Source organism: Pogona vitticeps, chromosome 1, assembly GCF_051106095.1.
Source record: "Pogona vitticeps strain Pit_001003342236 chromosome 1, PviZW2.1, whole genome shotgun sequence".
Classification (NCBI taxonomy): Eukaryota; Metazoa; Chordata; class Lepidosauria; order Squamata; family Agamidae; genus Pogona; species Pogona vitticeps.
This window is the reverse complement of record NC_135783.1, coordinates 78,582,562-78,602,822: the sequence shown is the minus strand read 5'-3', so window position 1 is coordinate 78,602,822 and position 20,261 is coordinate 78,582,562. Positions and strand designations below refer to the sequence as shown.

Genomic DNA, 20,261 nt, shown 5'->3' with positions numbered 1-20,261 from the left:
AGGGGGAAAAATGTGTGGCCCACTGTTGATATTGGACTACAATTCCTATCATCCCTGTTCAACAAAACCAGTGGTGATGGTTGACTAGAGATGCAGTCCAATGCCACACAGAGAGCCATATTTTCCTAAAAATTCTGGTTGAAGATTTAAGTTCTTTATACTCAATTTAATTTACCAGAGGTAGAAGTATCAATTCAATAGACAAACAATTGCCATGAAACATATAATAATCTACCTATTAATTGCTACAAAGATTTAAAAGGCTTGAACCTGGGATAAAATACAACTTTCTCAGTAATGGAATGTTCTCTCATGTTAATTTTATGGGTAATGTATTTGTTTAATAGTATCGTTTGCATATCACATTTCCACAAAAATCATCAAGGTGGTGTGCAAAATAAATGAATAAGTGGCAGCTATGGCATAAAATAAGGTAGCTATAGCATGAATTTTTAAAAAAAGTTTAATACTGTTTCAGTAAATTAATGGAAGCAAGCATTAGTGGAATGATGAGGAATGAAGATCCATTTTAAAAGAGTTTTGAAACCTGATTTGTCCTCCCCCCTTCTTTCTTACTTAATCTCTGTGCTTCTTTGCAGCTTAGGCCCCCAACAGTGATTGGACAATTCCACACGCTTTTCTTTGGCTCTGTTCGAATGTTCTTCCTTGGTGTTTTGGGCTTTGCTGTTTATGGGAACGAAGCCTTACACTTCAGCTGCGAGCCAGACAAGAGGGAAATTAATCTATATTGTTACAACCAATTCAGGCCTATAACTCCACAGGTAAATCATTTTTTTTTCTCATGTAAAATGGATTACTTATTTCAGCAGTCATAATGTCATAAAAATTTAGAGCTGTTACATAGACTACACAGAATGAAGTAACAGACTGAGGTGAAAGAACTTCTGTCTGTACCAGTTCAGACAGCAGGCAGCGTACATTTGTCTGGGGATGCTATATTCAAAACTACATTTTTATGATGCTGGGAGAAAATATGACAAAGCTATTTCTTTTCTCTATATGCAAATTGCACTGGAATGGAAACTGGGCAAGATTTTACCATTTAATTCCTATTCTAGATAAAGATTCTAAAACTTGAGACACTGCAAGTCGCTCTCTCCACTTTAACCTCAGGACATTCATGAGGGCTGAAACCCCTTTTGTATATTATATGGATGTCGCTGGCTTCTATATAGGAGAGGGGAAATTAACAGTCATGTTTCCCCAACAGGGAGTCCGATTCTTGGGAAAATAGGACAGAGAAGCAGAACACACCTTCATTATACCTGCCAAAGTGTAGCTAGTCTGTTTTCATAGCCTCTCCATCTCTGTTTAATTCATCTGTTTACATATGTACTGTGTCCTAAAGTTATACAGCCTGTTTTGCTTCAGAGTTTCTGTATAAGCACTTTGTACATACTGTAATTAATGATGCTAGTGCATGCACAGCTCAAGAGGATCTTTTTGAATAGGGCAGAAATAAGTTTTACTCTACACTGGCCTTTTTAAAAAAATAAAATAAAATTACCACATCAGTGTTTTCTGTTACTTTTCAGGAAGTGGCATGTGATTCATTACTTTACAAATACAGTGGTGCCCTGCTTAATGATTACCCCGCTCCACGACGAATCTGCTTAACGATTAGGCTTTTGTGATCGCAAAACAATGTTTAGATAGCAAATAAACCCGCTTTACGATGCTTCGGGAACAGATTTTTTGCTTTACGACGATCAAAAGAGCTGGTTGTCCGATTTCCAAAATGGCCACCCGCTGTTCAAAACGGCTCCCCACTGTGTTAGGGACGGATTCTTCGCTCTACAGGAAGCAGAAAATGGCTGCCCTATGGAGGATCTTTGCTTTACAATGAGGTATTTTGCCCATTAGGACGCATTAACCGTTTTCTAATGCATTCTAATGGGCTTTTTACTTTCGCTTGATGACGATTTCACTCTACAGCGATTTTGTTGGAACGGATTAATGTTGTCAAGCGAGGCACCACTGTAATGCACTCCCTACACATTACTGTGCCACTGTTTTACCATTATTTCTCAAAAATATACTTCAAAGTGGTCTCGTCCCAAGTTCCTTCAGTAACTGAAGGGGGAGGCACTGATGGTTGCTACATATGGTTTCAATATGCTATAGGCTGAAGAAGATCTAGTCTTTATAGCCTATATTTTTGTGAACACCTAGGCCAGTGATGGTGAACCTATGGCACACGTGCCACAGCTGGCACACAGAGGCCTCTCTGTGGACACACAAGCCATAAGTGGCCATAAATACCTACCCATCCTCCGATCCCGGATTTCAGCACTCCCCTCTGCTGGTGCAATGGTCCAGCGGAGGGGTGCAGTGGTGATTATTACCGGTCTAGCCCAATGGAGGATTGGAGGACCAGTAAATATGTTAATACCGCCCATGGGAGGGGCACAAGCATTTAATCCTTGCAATGCAGGAACAGTTGTTTTTTCTAAACTAAAATCTCTGCATTCGGCTTTTAATTGCAGTATTGGCACTTTGGTATAAATAAGCTGATTTTGTTGCAGTTTGGGCACTTTTGGGGGTTCTCCCCCACATTTCCAATGTGTCTTGTGGGGGCTTGTTTGCTTTTTGGGTCCCCCCATTTCTGATGGGTCTTGCGGGGTTTTTTGTTTTCTGCTTTGTGTTTTTTGCATTTCCAAAGGGTCTTACATGGTTTGTTTGCTTTTCTTTTCATCCTTCAGCCAGAACAGATTAATCACGTTTCCGATGGGTCCTGCATGGTTTGTTTGCTTTTTGCTCTGCTTTTTTGCATTTCCGAAGGGTCTTGCATGGTTTGTTTGCTTTACTTTTTTTTTCTCCTTCGGACAGAACGGATTAATCGCATTTCCAATGGGTCTTGCAGTGGTTTTTGTTTTTTGTATTTTTGGTGATCATTTTTCAGCCAGAACAGATTAATTGCATTTCAATGCATTCTTATGGGAAATGGTGCTTCAAATTACGACCATTTCGAGTTTTGACCGGAGTTCCGAAACCAATTAAGTTCGTAAGTCGAGGCACCATTGTATATTAAAAAACCAGATTACTTCCTCTGTTTTCAGGGACAATGCAATATGCCACCTCTTAAACAATAATTTCTTACTCATTACATTCTTATGCATGCTTTGCAAATATTTAAAGGTTTGCACTTTTTTTAAAAAAAAATCTTTATCATTTCTTAGGAAAAAAATATTGAGTTTTCAAACATTTTCATTCCAACATTTTTAAAAAAGCAGAGACATTTTAAAATCCTGCGTAGTGATTTGTTAATTGTACCTTATTATCAAGTACACTCTTTGTGTTTATCATAATGGTTATGTGTGCAACATGTTAATACTGATATTTTATTGTTTTTACTATAATGTCAAACACATACCTAGCATGTCTTTAGTATAATTTTGCAAACTTAAAACTGTTGAAAGATATTTCACCCAGATGCTATGTAATGGATGGTGACTTCACTTACTACTACCTATCTTCCCAATAACATAAGGTGTATGTGTGTGTGTGTGTTCTTCGGTTCTTTCTTCATTCACTCAGGCAACAAGTGAAGCCCTTTTGCCTAACCAGTTTTCATTCCATGAACTTAATCTATGCCCCCCCCCATGAGACATTTGTGCAGAAAGGATTTCCCAAAAGTATAAAACTACATGTTTTACTATAAACCTTCTCTCTGTGTACAGCTCCCCACACACACACACACTGAACTGCTGAATCACTGAAGGCCAAGAAAAAAAGGAGAAAATGGCAGTGCCAAAAGAAAAAGATAACTTTAATAATGAAATCATTTTTAGAATAAATTATAATAGTAACTTTTTTAAAAAAAATAAACTACAGTAGTGTGATCTATAAATAACAATAACAAAAGAGGCACAGAACACTCGGATGGATGTTTATATCAGAGAGCACAGTAGAGTTGTAAAAGATCTGACAGCCAAGTTTCTGCTATACTTTAGGTATTCTGGGCCTTACAACTAGTGACCGTACTGGGACCTGGAGCCATTTTCCACCTTTACGCTGCATGTAAAAGCATCGCTCAGGAAGATATCCTCCAAAGACCTGCCTACACCGTATTTTATATTCTCTCTGTTCTGTTAAGGATCGTCCTTGAAGTTGTGGCTTTTTGGCTTCAGAGTCAGCTCTTTGGTTTCCAAGTGAACCCGCTCTACAGATGTGATACTGCAGCCCTTGATAAAAAGTTTAATATTACCAGATGCATGGTACCAGAACATTTTGAAAAGACTATCTTCCTTATTGCTATGTACACATTCACGATGATTACGATTATGTTGTGTATTGCAGAAATTTTTGAGATCTTGTGCAGAAGATTAGGCTTCCTGAATCGCCAATAACTTTACTATTATAATGAATAGCTTCTATTTGTTCATTGTCACGTATCTTTTGTACATATAGTAAACTTCTCAGTTTTAAAGAGAAATTCCGTTTTTTGAAACAGGTGGCACCTTAAATATTTAAAAATACTTGCATATTTATTTCTATAGGAAATTCTGGATGATTTTTTTTAAAAAAAGGCATACTTAATAATACAAACATAATTATGGTATCACACCCCAACTTGAAGTCTGAAAACCTAGATGTAAAGCCCCATGGGTTTAATCTCTAGCCTAAGCCTTTGATCCTGTTAACACTTAACTGGAGCCAAATACCACTGAAGTCATATAGGCTACCAAATGGAAATGCATGGGGCTACCTGTGAGTCTGAATGATTACCATCATGTTGCAAAAATCAGAACTTTACACTTTATTAGGGAAAGATAAGAAGTTAATAATTTATCTTATAATGATACATTAGCCAGGAAAAGAATTCTACTTAACATTTAATAAACAAAGTCAAGGGATTTTTTCCTCTCACAATTAGTTGGATTAACTAATTTTAATCTACATAAGAGAATAATAGAAAACTTTTTAAGTATTAAGAGGCTAACAGTCAGCTCTGATTTGCTTTTTTCAATGGAAAAAACATAGAGGTTTGTGACACCCTTAAAACTGATAGATTTATCACGATGGCATACATTTTCATGGCCTAATTCCTCCAGATACTATTATCAGATTCATTCGTCTGATAAACTGCATTGTAGTGCATGAATTTTTGGCTTCAGAGTCAGCTCTTTGGTTTCCACAGCTGTGATACAAGGATATCTGGAAGCGGGATCTGAAGGCCTTAGGAATGGACCTCAACAGATGGGAAACCTTGATATCTGAGCGTTCAGCCTGGAGGCAGGCGGTGCATTATGGCCCCTCCCAATTTGAAGAGACACTTGTTCAGCAGGCTGAGGCAAAGAGGCAGTCCCAAAACCAGCAAAATCAGGGAGATGGGCAGGGGACAGACTGTAGCTGTCTTCTTTGTGGAAGGAATTGTCACTCTTGAATTGGCCTTCTCAGCCACGCTAGACGTTGTTCCAAGACCTCTATTCAGCGCACGCTACAATATTCTCTCGAGACTGAAGGATGCCTACACAAGTCCATGAATGCTAATGCCATAAAAATGTGTTAGTCTTTAAGATGCTACCAGATTCTTTGCTGTTTGTTGCTGCCACAGCTATAGCTCTGGAAAATATATTTGCTGAAATTCAACATCATAATATAACTTTTAATAATGTGAAGTAATTTCTGTTCAAAGTCAATGGTATTCTTTGCCACTTTAAAGTATCTTCTGAGCCACAGCTTTGTCCTATTTTCCTGTCTATTGCCCTTGTTCTGTTACCACCCACTTATCTTAACCAGAGATTCCGACATTTTTCCCCTTATTGTTGTACCTTTTGTACTTGTGCGGATACCTGCCAAAGATATTTCATGCACAGAAAAGTTTCTATGGTGGGAAGAAAGACACTTTATTACAGTATTTCCTGAAGTTTCAGATAAGCTAAAAGCAGCAAATTTTTATATTAATAAAAGATTATCTGTCTGACAGATAGAGGGTTGTACGATTGTTGAGCCAATTGTACTAGTTTTGTAGATAACTGTTAAGCAAAACAGTAAGGTCAAATATTTTTGCCACTTTTCTGACATGTGGCACTTAGCAGATTGGAACAGATCTGCATTTTATAATTGTGCTTTTCATTTATGAACTCCTCATAGTAGGGATACCCTCTGAAAATTGCAGAAGTATTGATTTAAAAATAAGGCCATTATGTATGATCAGAAAAAGCTTTTACTAAGTACAATTCACCCTTTGTGTGAGATTTCCACAAGCTAAATCCATTAAACCAAGAAGCATTCACACAACACAAGTGTGCAAGACAAAAAGTGCTTAGAAATTTTTGCAATCAGATATTGAAGTAACAAGATCAGGTAGTAGTCTACCACTGATAGGCTAAAGTTGTAAACAAATATGAAAACATAAACTAAACATGTTGGATTCCTGACTAACAAACAAACACTACATATACTGTAAGTCATAAACAATATAGCAAGAGAGAAATCTGAGAACAGAACAAAATGACGATGAAAAATGTGTATGCATTTACAACCTGAGTGCTTCAGATCAGCTGGTTTTGTATATTGTACCAATCTAAAGCATGGTATAGCTGTCACAAATTTAGTGTGAAGGCAAATGGACAGTCTTACTTTGATAAGGCTCTTCCATACCCTTTCTACACACAACTTCAACATGATACATGATACCATAGCTTCAACATGATACATGATCATGATCCATGATACTCCTTCCTCTTACCCAATTGTACATTTGAGGTTTCTGTCTATATAGGTTTGTCTGCAATTCTAGTTGTGCCTAGAACCACCACAGCAATGGGTCTAGGTCCAAGTAAACAGGGGATACAAACACCACACGGGCTTGGCTTTTTCATAATTATCCAAGCAGCAGAACCATCACGTTGCCTTTGCATGCACCAGTAAACAAGCTGTTACAAATATACACATAGGCATACTAAAGAGAAGTAATTGATTTGCATAAGAAAGCCATATGAGGCACTGTTTGAAGACAGAGTGATAGAGAAAGCTATGCTAGATCACATACACAGCTCATTTGCATATCAGTATCAGAATGCTGTCTTTGGTTTTTTTCCATTGTATTTACATATAGAAGACAAGAGAATGACTGTTTATATATATATATTTTAATATAGAAAGTAAACCTACTTCATAGAACTTTAGGCGAAATTGCAGCCTGGCCTTGTTAAGCAGTTACAACAATATTTTTAACATTAATGATACATCTTTCATTCAAAGGGCTTGCTCCATTAATATTTTAAGTTTCATTAAGAGAGAATAGCTTGCACACAGTCATTGAGTAAACTTCACAGAAAAGGTGGGATTGGAACGTAAGTTTCAAGCAGTTGGTATCCATTGGGTCCTCCCAACACACACATTATCTTGATTTAATAGGCTTTAATGTGTTATTAAAACCTGCTCCACTGTTTTTAATGAAAAAAGAATGTCAGATTGGTGCCTATTCCTGTCTCCTATATTGATCAAAACTATAACACTTAACTTCACACAGTCTGTACTACTTTTCACTGTTTCATATTTTTAAATGGGTACGATTTCTATGCTAGTTCCAATATGGAAAAAAGCATGCCCTGTATTACACATGCTACTTTTTTTAAAAAAAAAACAGCCCTTTTTGTTCTTTTAATAACAGACTAATAATATGAATTGGGGATAATATTTATCTGGATGCTATGTAAAGCTTTATTGGCTGTTATTAAAGGGACAAGAATCCAGCGCTTGACACAGTGCTTTAAACTATGTACTGTCTTTTGCTTAGTTGTGCTTTCTATTGTTTTATCAAATATCCATCCATGTCTCTATTTATATACATGATCTGCCGGGTTTTTTTTTCTTCAGATTTGAAATATATGATCTCAGGTACAATAAAAACTTTTTATTCATAAAAATATAGTATGTGTGAATGCATCAAAGTCTACTCATGTTATCTACTGGTAAAAGTCTGAACTGTTATGTCCATACCTTTCTGATTTCTGTGCATAGAAGGCAACATTTCATGAAGAACTGTGCTTTCAGAGAAGAACTGGAACTGATTCCACTGGTGAGAAAAATGAAAAGAAAAAAAAAGCCGCCTGAAAGCAGTGTTCCTTTTCTGTCACTTTTCTATACAGCACTGTTATCCCTCTTGTATTCCAGGAAAAAAAATGCATGATAGGAAAATATTCGACATATAAAAACAGGTGAAAATGCAATTTCTGCATGAAATACACCATGCATATGATCTATGTTTGTCACACAGTTGTTAAAAGCACAGGCATTCCATCTAAGGTGCACAACTCTTACAAGCATGCCGGATGCTTGAGAACAGTTCTCCTTACTTCCCCTATTCCAATAATTGTCAATTCCCATGTTGCATTAGAACAATCCTTTTATTGTCTATACTACTTGACATTATTTCTCTAATTAGTATCCCCATAGTAACCAAAACACTGATGAACAAGATGTAGGAATGTGTGCTAGGTCATATGACTTTAATTAATTATTAATTTTATATTTATTTTAAATGTATGTATGTACCATCCATCTAGTAGCAAACCACTCCTCTGGGCAGTTTACAAAACATAAGAACACCCAAGCCTCCACCATAGTCAAAACGCAAATGATCCAATAAAACCCTGCAATGAGAACAAACTTTCAAAAATAAAACAAAACAGGGGGATGATACTCTGAAAAGCTTCCCTGAAAAGCTCTGTTTACCAGCTTTCAGAAGGCTAGAAGGGAAGAGGCCCGGCACACTGTCCCAGGCAGGGCATCCCATACTGTCGAAGCCACTACCAAGAAGGCCTGGTTTCTAGTTGCAGGGTTCCAGACCTCCCTTAGAGCAGTCATCCACAGCAGCATAGCCTGGGAGGAGCAGCTGGCACTGTCAGAGGAGATTAGGGACAGGCACTCTGACTGGTAGCGAGGTCCCAAACCATTTAGGGCCTTATATATCAACATGAATACCTTCAATTTGGTACAGAAGCATACAGGAAGCCAATGCCAGCAAGCCAAGATCGAGGAGATCTGATCATATCTCACAATTCCCAAAACCAACCTGGCTGTCGTATTTTGAACTGCTCCAGCTTCCATATCACCTGCAAGGGTAGCACCACATAGAGAGCACTGCAGTACCCTGCTTCCCTAAAAATAAGACCTAACCTGAAAATAAGCCCTAGTCTGATTTTTCAGGATACTCATAATATAAACCCTGCCCAAAAAAATAAGCCCCAGTTAAGTGAAACCAGAAGAAGAGGATGTGACTGTATTTGAATAAATGTAGATGGTTGTACATTATTGTTGTACATGATTGTTGTTTTTTGGAGCAAAAATTAACACAAAAGCCTGTCTTATTTTCAGGGAAACATAGTAGTTGATCTTCAAGATTATCAACATATGAATGTTAACTTTTATACACCACTTTTCTCCTAAAAAGGATCCAATGTGGTTTGCAGAATTAAAAAAAATGTAAGATTAGAAGCCAAAACAATAAATTATTACAATATTTTAAAAAGAATTACACATCTGAAAACTAGAATAAAATTTATTGTAAGAACATATTTAAAATAATATTAAAACCACAGCAATCCCATCATAAAAAACTCTCTTTGATAGCCAGTCAGTAAGAAAAATCCTGCCTGAAGTTAAAGATATTTATTTGCCCACTTGCAGAAGAACAGCAAAGATGGAGCCAGCCTGGTTTCCTGTGGGAGGGAGTTCTAGTCTGGGAGCAGCAACAGAGGTGGCCTTTACTGCGCCCTCCAACACACCTGTGAAGGCAAAGTAACCATCTAAATAAACAGAAGATATAACTATTAGCCATATAGATAAAGAAAACCGCTTGTGTTCTGGGGAACTTTACCCCTGAGGTCCAAATACTGAAAGCAAGTAACAGTAGATATTCCTTTACTCATGCCTTTGTTCGGATTAGCTTTCTGTAAATGTTCAGCTGTTATTTCTTTCACATTATATTCTCGAAGGCTTTCAGGGCCGGGATCTGACACTTGTGGGTTTTTTGGGCTCTTTGGCCATGTTCTGAAGGTTATTCTTCCTAACGTTTTGCCAGTCTCTGTGGCCGGCATCTTCAGAGGACAGGAGTCAGAACTCTGACAGAGCAATAAATCAGCGTTCTGATTCCTGTCCTCTGAAGATGCCAGCCAGAGAGACTGGCGAAACATTAGGAAGACCAATCTAAGGAACACGGCCAAAGAGCCCAAAAAACCCACAGCAACCGTCTTTCACATTAATTTGAGAGTATTGAACCGAGACTGATTCCTAAGGTTCAGAGCCAAACAGACATATAAAAATCTAGTGTTATAGCCTTTCCTTTGTCCGCCATGTGTGGGACGAAATATGAGTAGAAATAATTAATGGTTAATGGAAATTAGTCATTCCATGACTTCATGAAGAAATTGGGCTGTTGGCAAGTGTGAAAAGATAGATGAATATGGGGGAAAATTAAAAGCCATCAGTCAATGTACAAGTTTCATTATGCTTATTATTTTTTTAATCCAAGCAATATTATCCAAATAGCAAAATGTACTTAGAATTAGAAGGTGAAGCAAAATAAAAATTGTCAGTTTTGATTGATAATCAAAAGAGAGATCTTTAGGAGAGTGCAACAGATATCGAGAGAGAGAAAGGGATGAAACACACACAGCAGCAACTGGTAAAATCATGTTGCCCACATATGCACATTATCTATACTAGGGTCGTTCGTTCGTTCGTTTAGTCGTTTAGTTGTGTCTGACTCTTCGTGACCCCATGAACCAGAGCACGCCAGGCCCTCCTATCTTCCATTGTTTCCCGTAGCTGTGTCAATTTCATGTTGGTTGCTTCGCAGATACTGTCCGGCCATCTCATCCTCTGTTGTCCCCTTCTCCTCTTGCCGTCGCACTTTCCCAACATCTAGATCTTTTCCAAGGAGTCTTCTCTTCTCATTAGATGGCCAAAGTACTGGAGCCTCAGCTTCAGGATCTGTCCTTCCAGTGAGCACTCAGGGTTGATTTCCTTTAGAATTGATAGGTTTGTTCTCCTTGCAATCCAGGGGACTCTCAAGAGCCTCCTCCAGCACCACAATTCAAAGGCATCAATTCTTCGGCAGTCTGCTTTCTTTATGGTCCAGCTCTCACTTCCATACATCACAACAGGAAAAACCACAGCTTTGACTATTCGGACTTTTGTTTGCAACGTGATGTCTCTCCTTTTGAAGATCCTGCCGAAGTTTGTCATCACTTTCCTCCCAAGAAGCAGGCTTCTTTTAATTTCGTGACTGCTGTCTCCATCTGCAGTGATCATGGTGCCCAAGAAAGTAAAATCTGTCACTGCCTCCATATCTTCCCCTTCTATTTGCCAGGAGGTGATGGGACCAGTGGCCATGATCTTAGTTTTTTTGATGTTGAGTTTCAGGCCGTTTTTTGCACTCTCCTCTTTCACCCTCATTACAAGGTTCTTTAATTCCTCCTCACTTTCTGCCATCAGAGTGGTATCATCTGCATATTGGAGGTTGATGATATTTCTTCCGGCAATATTAATTCCAGTTTGGGATTCCTCCAATCCAGCCTTCCGCATGATGTATTCTGCATATAAGTTAAATAAGCTGGAGGACAATATACAGCCTTGTCGTACTCCTTTCCCAATTTTGAACCAATCCGTTGTTCCATATCCAATTCTAACTGTTGCTTCCTGTCCCACATATAGGTTTCTCAGGAGATAGACAAGGTGGTCAGGCACTCCCATTTCTTTAAAGACTTGCCATAGTTTCTTGTGGTCCACACAGTCAAAGGCTTTTGCATAGTCAATGAAGCAGAAGTAGATGTTTTTCTGGCACTCTCTGGCTTTCTCTATAATCCAGCGCATGTTTGCAATTTGGTCTCTAGTTCCTTTGTCCCTTCGGAATCCAGCTTGTACTTCTGGGAGTTCTTGGTCCACATACTGCTGAAGCCTACCTTGTAGGATTTTGAGCATAACCTTGCTAGTGTGTGAAATCAGTGCAATTGTACGGTAGTTGGAGCATTCTTTGGCACTGCCCTTCTTTGGGATTGGGATGTTGACTGATCTTTCCCAGTCCTCTGGGCACTGTTGAGTTTTCCAAACTTGCTGGCATATTGAATGTATCACCTTAACAGCATCATCTTTTAAGATTTTAAATAGTTCAACTAGAATGTCATCACCTCCACTGGCCTTGTTGTTAGCCAGGCTTTCTAAGCCCACTTGACTTCACTCTCCAGGATGTCTGGCTCAAGGCCAGCAACTACATTGTCTGGGTTGTCCGGGATATCCAAATCTTTCTAATATAATTCCTCTGTGTATTCTTGCCACCTCTCCTTGATGTCTTCTGCTTCTGTTAGGTCCCTCCCATTTTTGTCCTTTATCATATTCATCTTTGCACAAAATGTTCCTCTAATATCTCCAATTTTCCTGAACAGATCTCTGGTTTTTCCTTTTCTGCTATTTTCCTTTATTTCTTTGCATTGTTCATTTAAGAAGGCCCTTTTGTCTCTCCTTGCTATTCTTTGGAAATCTGCATTCAATTTTCTGTAGCTTTCCCTATCTCCCTTGCATTTTGTTTCCCTTCTCTTCTCTGCTATTTCTAAGGCCTCGTTGGACAGCCACTTTGCTTTCTTGCATTTCCTTTTCTTTGGGATTTTTTTTTTATCTTTTAGCCTTTTGTTTCTGATCATGGGGCGTTCTTGGCAAAGATACTGGAGTGGCATTGCCATTTCCTACTCCAGGTGGATTGCGTTTAGTCGGAACTCTCCACTATGTCCTGTCCGTCTTGGGTGGCCCTGCACGGCATAGCCCATAGCTTCTCTAAGTTACTCAAGCCCCTTCGCCATGACAAGGCAGCAATCCATGAAGGGGATACTAGGGTGGCTATTACTATAGTACTAAAACGAAGGCCAGACATCACCAAAATGGGTGATATGGAGTATCAAAAATCACAAAAAAAGGAAAACATTTATCACCAAAAAAGGAAAAAAAAATCAAATTGTGTATGCTAATTTAATACTGTATGTGCAAATTGATCATAATTAGATATATTTGCTGTACTTTAACTAGAGTTAAGGTGTAGAACTCATCATAGAGCAGAAGACTAATCAGATGACTGCCTTACATTCAGTATTGGGAGAAAGGTGGGATATAATTTAAATTCATGTACCATGGTGCTTAATAACCTTCTAATATTTTTCTGCAGTTCACTATGAATAGATTTTACAATTCATAATACCTGTTTTACCTTTCATCTTTTAATTTCATTGCTATAAATCTACTAAAAATTAAGCCATAAATACCCACCACGACTCTCACAGAAATAATTATTTACAAATACCTTATTTTTAATTCATTGAATAACATTTATCCCTTAAATTAAATGCATTATGAAATAAATTTGAAATAAATTGGATGTATTTTATTCATTAATTTATTCAGATCAACTATTTTTAATTTTAAGGTTACTGATCATTAAAATTAGCAGCCCAAGAACTGATTCCAAGAAAAGAAATCCCTACAGAGAACACTGAACATTTACATAAATTGGCTGGCCTTTTAAAAACCCTAAATTTCTGATCTCTGCAAGTGTTCACTAGGTGTGAGTTAATTTGCTTTTTTTGGATTTACTTCCAGAATGCACCAAGAACTGCTCCAACAGAATTCTGGAAGTTTTGGTCCACAAATATACACCTACATTTCACATAGCCAGAGTTGTGTGAAAGGCTGTGCCTGCTTTCAAGGCTGCATAGCCTTCACTGTTAATGTTTTTAAAAAGAATCTGCTACTGTGCTCTTCCTGGGAGTCATAGTTCTTCAAGAGGTGCCCTCAATAAAGCCTAATGAGAACCAGACTCTGACTCCCAGGAAGCACTGTGACACCTTCTTTTTTTTAGACAAACAACAGGAAGCAAAGGCCATACAACCTCAGGGTGAGTGGAATACAGGTATATGTTTATATACTAAAACTTCCAAAATTCTGTCTTGGAGAATTCTGGAAATTTGGAGTCCAAAACCATGAAAATACATATCCCTAGTGTGCACCACCCCAAGAGAAATGAGCGAAGGGAGCCTTATACTCTGAATCAAGGAATTGCCTTTTTGCAGCTCCTCTTTTTTCCCTGTTTTCTTTTTAGCATGCTTCTTCTGAGATCCTCAGAAATGAGGAGTGATGGGAAGTGTAGTCTTTGATTTCATCTGCTTCAGAATATAGGTGCCCTCAGAGAGTACTCTCCCCATCTCCCTTGGTTCCAGGGACTTCCCCTAGGACGCCCTCTAGTCCTGTCTGGATCCTAAACCCTCCAGACTAATAGAACAGCATTTTTAAAGCAGAGCAGTCCATCATTTCAATGGCTGCACAAATCCTGTCTTTCGCTGCAACGAGTACTTAAGGAAAATCTTGCTGGATCCTCAGACCAGGAGTTCATGTATTTCTGCACCTGGTTTCCCATAATGGCCAGCCAGCTAGCCTACAAGCAGGACATGAAGGCCACAGCCCTATGACATTGCTACTTGATCCCCATACGAGCAAATTATATCCAATGATATCCTTCAGGTCCACTATACTGCAAAATTCCTAAAGAGACAAATCCAAATGGGAAAAAAAACACAATTTCATGTTAATTTTTCCCATCCTAGATGTTTCCTCTTGCACTACTAGGCATGCCACATGATGGTTCTGCAACAAATGCAACACTGAGTGTGTGAAGCAAAGTTTACTGGCAGTGGGGAAATGCTTACATAACTGTCCTTAGGCAGTCACAAAAGAAATAGGATTCTGGTCCATAAAATACTGTAAATTATCACAGTGGCCCATCCATTCACATGCAGTTTGCAGTAAAAGAATCAGTTGTCCATAAAGACAAGCTACCAGCATATTCACTCCATGAACTCACATGATAAGTATGTTAATAGGTAATTAAATAATTTCAATAAATGTAGAATTTAATTCAATTATTTATTTATTTCATTAGTTTATATGCCACCTCATTAGTGCAATGCAGTATTTTGGTTAATTAACAGAAAAACAAAGCAAGACAAAATGACAGCGAGATCACAAAATTCTTGTATAATAGAGAAGGGCTGTATCTTTTTAATTTCTGCCCATCATAAACTTTGAAATATACAGGAAACTGCTCAAGAAAAGCAATTTGTTTTCTTTTTTCTTTTTAGTAGAGAAACTGCTTGCCTTGCTAGGTTTTCTATGCAGCATACGTTTTGTGTTGTACAACTCACCTTATTGCTGCCGAAGTGGCTGCCCCATCTCCTACTGCCCAGCTGGTTCAATTTGACCCTGTAGTCAAGGAGGAAGCCTCCAGGGTGGTGGCTAGCTGTAGGCCCGCTGTCTCTTCGCTGGGCCCTTGCTCAGTGTGGCTGATCAGAGCCACAAAGGGGGATATGATTGATTGGGTCGTGAACATTATTAATTCATCACTGAGGGAGGGAATGCTTCCCTCCAGCTTAAAAGAAACCGTAATCTGACCCATCATCAAACGCCCCCAGTTAACCTCAGACAATCTCAGCAATTTCTGTCCAGTTGCTAACATACCATTCCTTGGCAAGGTGATCAAAAGGGTAGTGGCCAATCAGCTGCAGTTATACCTGGAGGAGCAGGATTGCCTTTGCCCGTTCCAGTCTGGATTCAGGCCACAATGGGATACTGAGACAACATTGGACTTGCTGCAGGATGACCTTTTAAGGGAAGCTGACAGGGGCAGATGCATCCTGTTGGTACTCTTAGATCTCTAAGTGGCTTTTTGATACCATCGATCACAGTATCCTCCTGGACAGGCTCTCTGGGGTTGAGACTGGGGGCTTACCATTGAGCTGGCTCTGATCCTTTCTTGAGGACCATGTCCAGAGAGTACAACTAGGGGAGGAGGTGTTGACACCTTGAACCCTTAGGTGTGGGGTTCCTCAGGGATTGGCACTACTGTATCCCCAATGCTGTTTAATATCTATGTTAAGCAATTGGGGAAGGTCATCAGGAGTTTTGAAGTAAGACATCATCTGTATGCTGATGACATGCAGCTCTATTTCTCCATTACCACCTCTACAGTGGATACCGTCTGGACGCTAGAGCGTTGCCTGGTTGCAGTATTAGAATGTATCAGGGCTAACAGGCTCAAATTGAACCTGGACAAAACAGAGATTTTGCTCCTGGGGGGGGGGAGACCTCTGATAGGTTAGGGGGGATGGTCCCTAGGCTGGATGGTACTCCCCTCCAGTTTAGAGACCAAGTGTGTAATTTGGGTGTTCTTCTGGATCTGGCTGTCTCTTGTGAGTTCCAGATTGCAGCCATGTCTAAATCAACCTTCAACCAGCTTAGGCTAATTGCCTAACTTTGCCCATATCTGGACAAGGCCTGCAGCAGCCAGACTGGTGGTTGGTGGAAGTAAATTTGATCACATCATTCCAGTTCTGGCTCGCCTCCACCGGTTGCCCATGTTCTAGATCAAATTCAAGGTTTTGACACTCACATACAAAGCCATACATGATTTTGGCCCATGTTACTTGTTGGAGTGTCTCTCCTTAATGTCACCTGCCTGATCCAAAAGGTCATCCCAGTCAAGGCTCCTCCAGGTGGCCACCCCAAGGGAGGATCATGAATCCTCTACAAGAGGTAGGGCCTTCTTTGCCATGGCTCCAACCTTATGGAACCAGCTTCCAGAGGAGCTCCGCCTAGCCCTCTCCTTGTGGACATTTAAGAAGCAATTAAAGAAATTGCTTTTCCGGGAGACTTTCCACACCAACCTCAGCTGACCACCTTCTTCCACCCACTTCCCGCTTCCCTCCTCCAGCCTCTCCTTCCGCTCTGAGATTAGCCAGTGCCACCTAGTTTTCTTTCTTTTTCTTTTAAGATTTTGTTATCAGTTTTAATATTTCTATTTTCATTTCTGTTTTCTATTTTATGAGATTGTAACCCACCCAGAGTAGTGCTGCAACACAAATGGGAGCAGGATACAAATTGAATAAATAAAATAAATGAAAATAATATAAATCTACCTTGGTGAGAGTTTATTCACTTTTTTTAGAAGCATGCCTTTTTCATGTTGCATTTCAGTTAGACTTATTTTATCTAATTATAGGTCATTGTAAGTCCCACTTATGGAATACAGCTAGGAATATAATAAATAAAAATAAATCAAAGCTCAGAAAAAAGGTGGTTCGTTTAATTTACACTACCTTGTCTTTGAAACCTACAGTAGTCTAGCTGATTCAACAAGGGAACGTTTTCTCCTCAATTCATCTCTGGCAAATTAATCTCTTTTTGCCTTTTCCTATGCTTGAATGGTGCCAGAGCAGAAATGTGTGAATTCTCAAAAGAGCAAATCTTAGGAGTACGTTTATGGAGAAGGGACAACATATAAACCTCGTTAGTCTTTAAGTGGTTGGATTCTCTCGGAGTACAACTTTTTGATGTCCCAGCGAGCAACATTGTTCCAAGCGGTTATCAGCAACAAACGTCTATTTTCTGCAACTTTGGGGAGGGGGAGGGGGAGGGGGAGAAAACAAAGTTATCAAAAGCGCTACACGTGCAACAAAAAGCACTCCTGGCTACTAACCCCAGTTGACCTCCTTCCTTCCCCCCCCCCTTTTTCTTCTTCTTCCCTCCCCTCTTTTCCTCCATCAGCTCTTAGATTAATCGGTGCCATCTGGCTTTCTTTTTTTTAAAGATTTTTTTCTATCAGTTTTAATAATTCTATTTCCATTTGTGTTTTCTATTTTAAGTGATTGTAACCCGCACAGAGTAGTACTACGACATTAATGGGAGCGGGATACAATTTGAATAAATAAATGTAACTATGCATTTGTTATTTGTTCCCCTCACACCCTGCAGACATTGTTTGAGGTGGGGAATCCTATGAACTGTCGTCGAGAAAGTAATGTGTCCAAGTTCCGTTTACTCTTTAAATCCCATCGCTCTAATCCCGCAAATGGAGGATGAAAGCAGCATGGGAACCGGAAGTGTCGTTGGAAAGCCCTCTGAAGTCTCGCCCCTATACTCGCCGCTTCCGCGTCTGCTCGCAAGATGTCACTGCAAGCGCGTCGCGGGCAATGCGCTGTCACGCCCCACTACGCATGCGCTCTTAAGCGGAGCCGGCTGAAATTACCACCACCACCCCCCGAGTCACCGCGCCGGAAACGGAACTGCCTGGGATAGGCAGATCAAATCCGTAGTAGTCACCGTAGTGGGGTTTCTAAGCCGGAGCTGTTGACGTTGGCTCTTATGCGTTATGGCAGCCTCGGGCCTTCCGCCGTTGCCGGCGCAGTTGAAGCCCATTCAGCATTTTCTGAGAACCGCCCAAGAGCTGGAGAAACGGGAGCCTGTGGTGGCCTATTACTGTAAGTGACAGATGCTATAACGGCTCGCGGGGCCCCACCCCCTTCGGTCCTTGGAGCACTCCGAGTGCCCCTCCCTCCATGGGAACAAGAAGATGGGAGGAGCCAATGGAGGGCTTCACTGTGCCGCTCCCCCCCCACTCCGCCCCATCTCGACTCTCTCTTTCCCCAGTTCAGTGCGCATGCTCAAGATTGTGGAGCGGTGCGACTTGGCCGTTCCCCGTGCCGCGCGTGGTCTCTGGCAGCGAGGGGAAGCTGAGTGAGCAAGGCGTCCGGGGTTCAGTCACCGCCGCCGACCCTAGTTAACTGATTACTCGCAGACAAGCCATATACTGTATATGCCTTTACCCCATCCCGGCCTCGTCATGATCAGCGATGATCATCGCCTGGTACAGTGGTTCTTAACCTTTGTTACTCAGATGCTTTTGAACTGCAACTCCCAGAAACCCCAGCCAGCAAAGCTGATGGTGAAGGCTTCTGGGAGTTGCAGTCCAAAAACATCTGAGTAACAAAGGTTAAGAACCAGTGGACATGGGACACATCTTGAACATGGCAACAGCTCCAGTGTATATAAGTCACGTCCACAGTTTCTGGCGAATGGGCACCCGTAAAGCAGAGTCCACTTTTTGCCTTTGGAGTCTAACCAGACGGTCATATTTGTGTGCCCATTATTTGGTTCTTAAATATTGTCATTTGCTATAAGCCATCTTGGGTCCTTTTCTAAGTAGAAAGGTGGGATAAAACTATTTAAATAAATGAATTGGTCAGGCAAAAAGGAAATGCGGTCCCATGCACCTTGTGTTAACAACTTATTATTGTTGTTATTACTGTTATTATTTTTTTGTCTTCCCCTGTTATAGCTGTAGCTTCAATACTGTGTGTAGCCTTGCTTCATTATATGAGTGCACAGTATATATGTCTAAAGCTGCCTATCCATTTTCTTTGTCTTCATCCACTGTCTCACCTGAAGGATATTTTCCCCCAGTGATAGGATAAACAGGAGTATTGTGTTACATTACAAGGTGCCGACTGCTCTTTGAATCAAGTGGAATAAGTGATGTGCAATAATATAGTAATTTCCTATCCCCTATTTTAACCTCTATAATACACAGATGCTTTGATTATAATACAACCTAAGTATCTTCTTCTGTATAGTCAACCTGAAAATACAGTACCAGTTGGCCGTCAATGAGTGGCATAAACTTAGAAATAAGTAAATAAAAAATGACAAGCAGACCAATCCCTCTTCCAAGCATTCTTTTCCTAATTACTCATAAGATATGAATTGTTGTATTATATGCCCTATGGATTGCTTCCTATTAAATGGGATGAAGTTTTGGGGAAATAGGGTTAAAGGTTCTCCACCTGCTTCACTCCTTCATCTTCCATTTTATTTTTCCTGTAGAATCAAACAGAAGTCTTCGAAACAGGAAGGGGGAATCTTGAGTGAAATATTTTCTTCTTAAAGCATGAAATATCTTGCTAGCCTCATTTTTAAAGCAGTTTGCACAGTGTAAACTCTTAGATGAGAATGCAAATGTAATGCACTATTATCATATTTGACAGATTATTCAGTATATTAGGAGGTGTTTTTTTCCAGAAGTATAATGTGGGAATCTGCTAAGCATATTGCTCATGGGTTTATCTTCTTCAAATGAAATTACATGATAACTATTTGAAAATGAAGTCATACACTCACAGACACATACTCTAGAGGAGTGAACTGGCATTTTCAAGAGTTGAGCTTGTTTTAATTCATTCAGGCTACATTTTCTGAAGTTCACAGAATTCTGTATGAACTTTCATGAATGGGAAGCTATTAAAATTTCAGATATCAGCTAAAATACTGTTGCCATAAGTTATACTGGATAAGTTTGATGAATTAGTTAGCTGTGATGACTTTTTGGAAAGCAAAAATTTCCTACAAACCTACCACCA

General features: G+C 39.7%; 2 protein-coding genes across 2 annotated transcripts in view; both read left to right on the top strand.

Annotated features, from left to right (window-relative positions):
* Positions 1–551: 551 nt before the first annotated feature.
* On the top strand, positions 552–7,898 carry GJE1 (gap junction protein epsilon 1; the record flags this gene model as incomplete). Its single annotated transcript, XM_020800178.3, has 2 exons — positions 552–782; positions 3,975–7,898. Coding segments are annotated over 2 exons (627 nt in total), but the record flags the coding sequence as incomplete, so codon positions are not given.
* Positions 7,899–12,644: 4,746 nt separating this feature from the next.
* VTA1 (vesicle trafficking 1) overlaps positions 12,645–20,261 on the top strand; it is a 51,412-nt gene continuing 43,795 nt past the window's right edge. Inside the window, exon 1 of the mRNA XM_020814095.3 lies at positions 12,645–18,326. Coding sequence (XP_020669754.3) covers positions 18,218–18,326 — 109 coding nt within the window. The 5' untranslated portion in view covers positions 12,645–18,217. The remainder of the gene's footprint in view (positions 18,327–20,261) is intronic.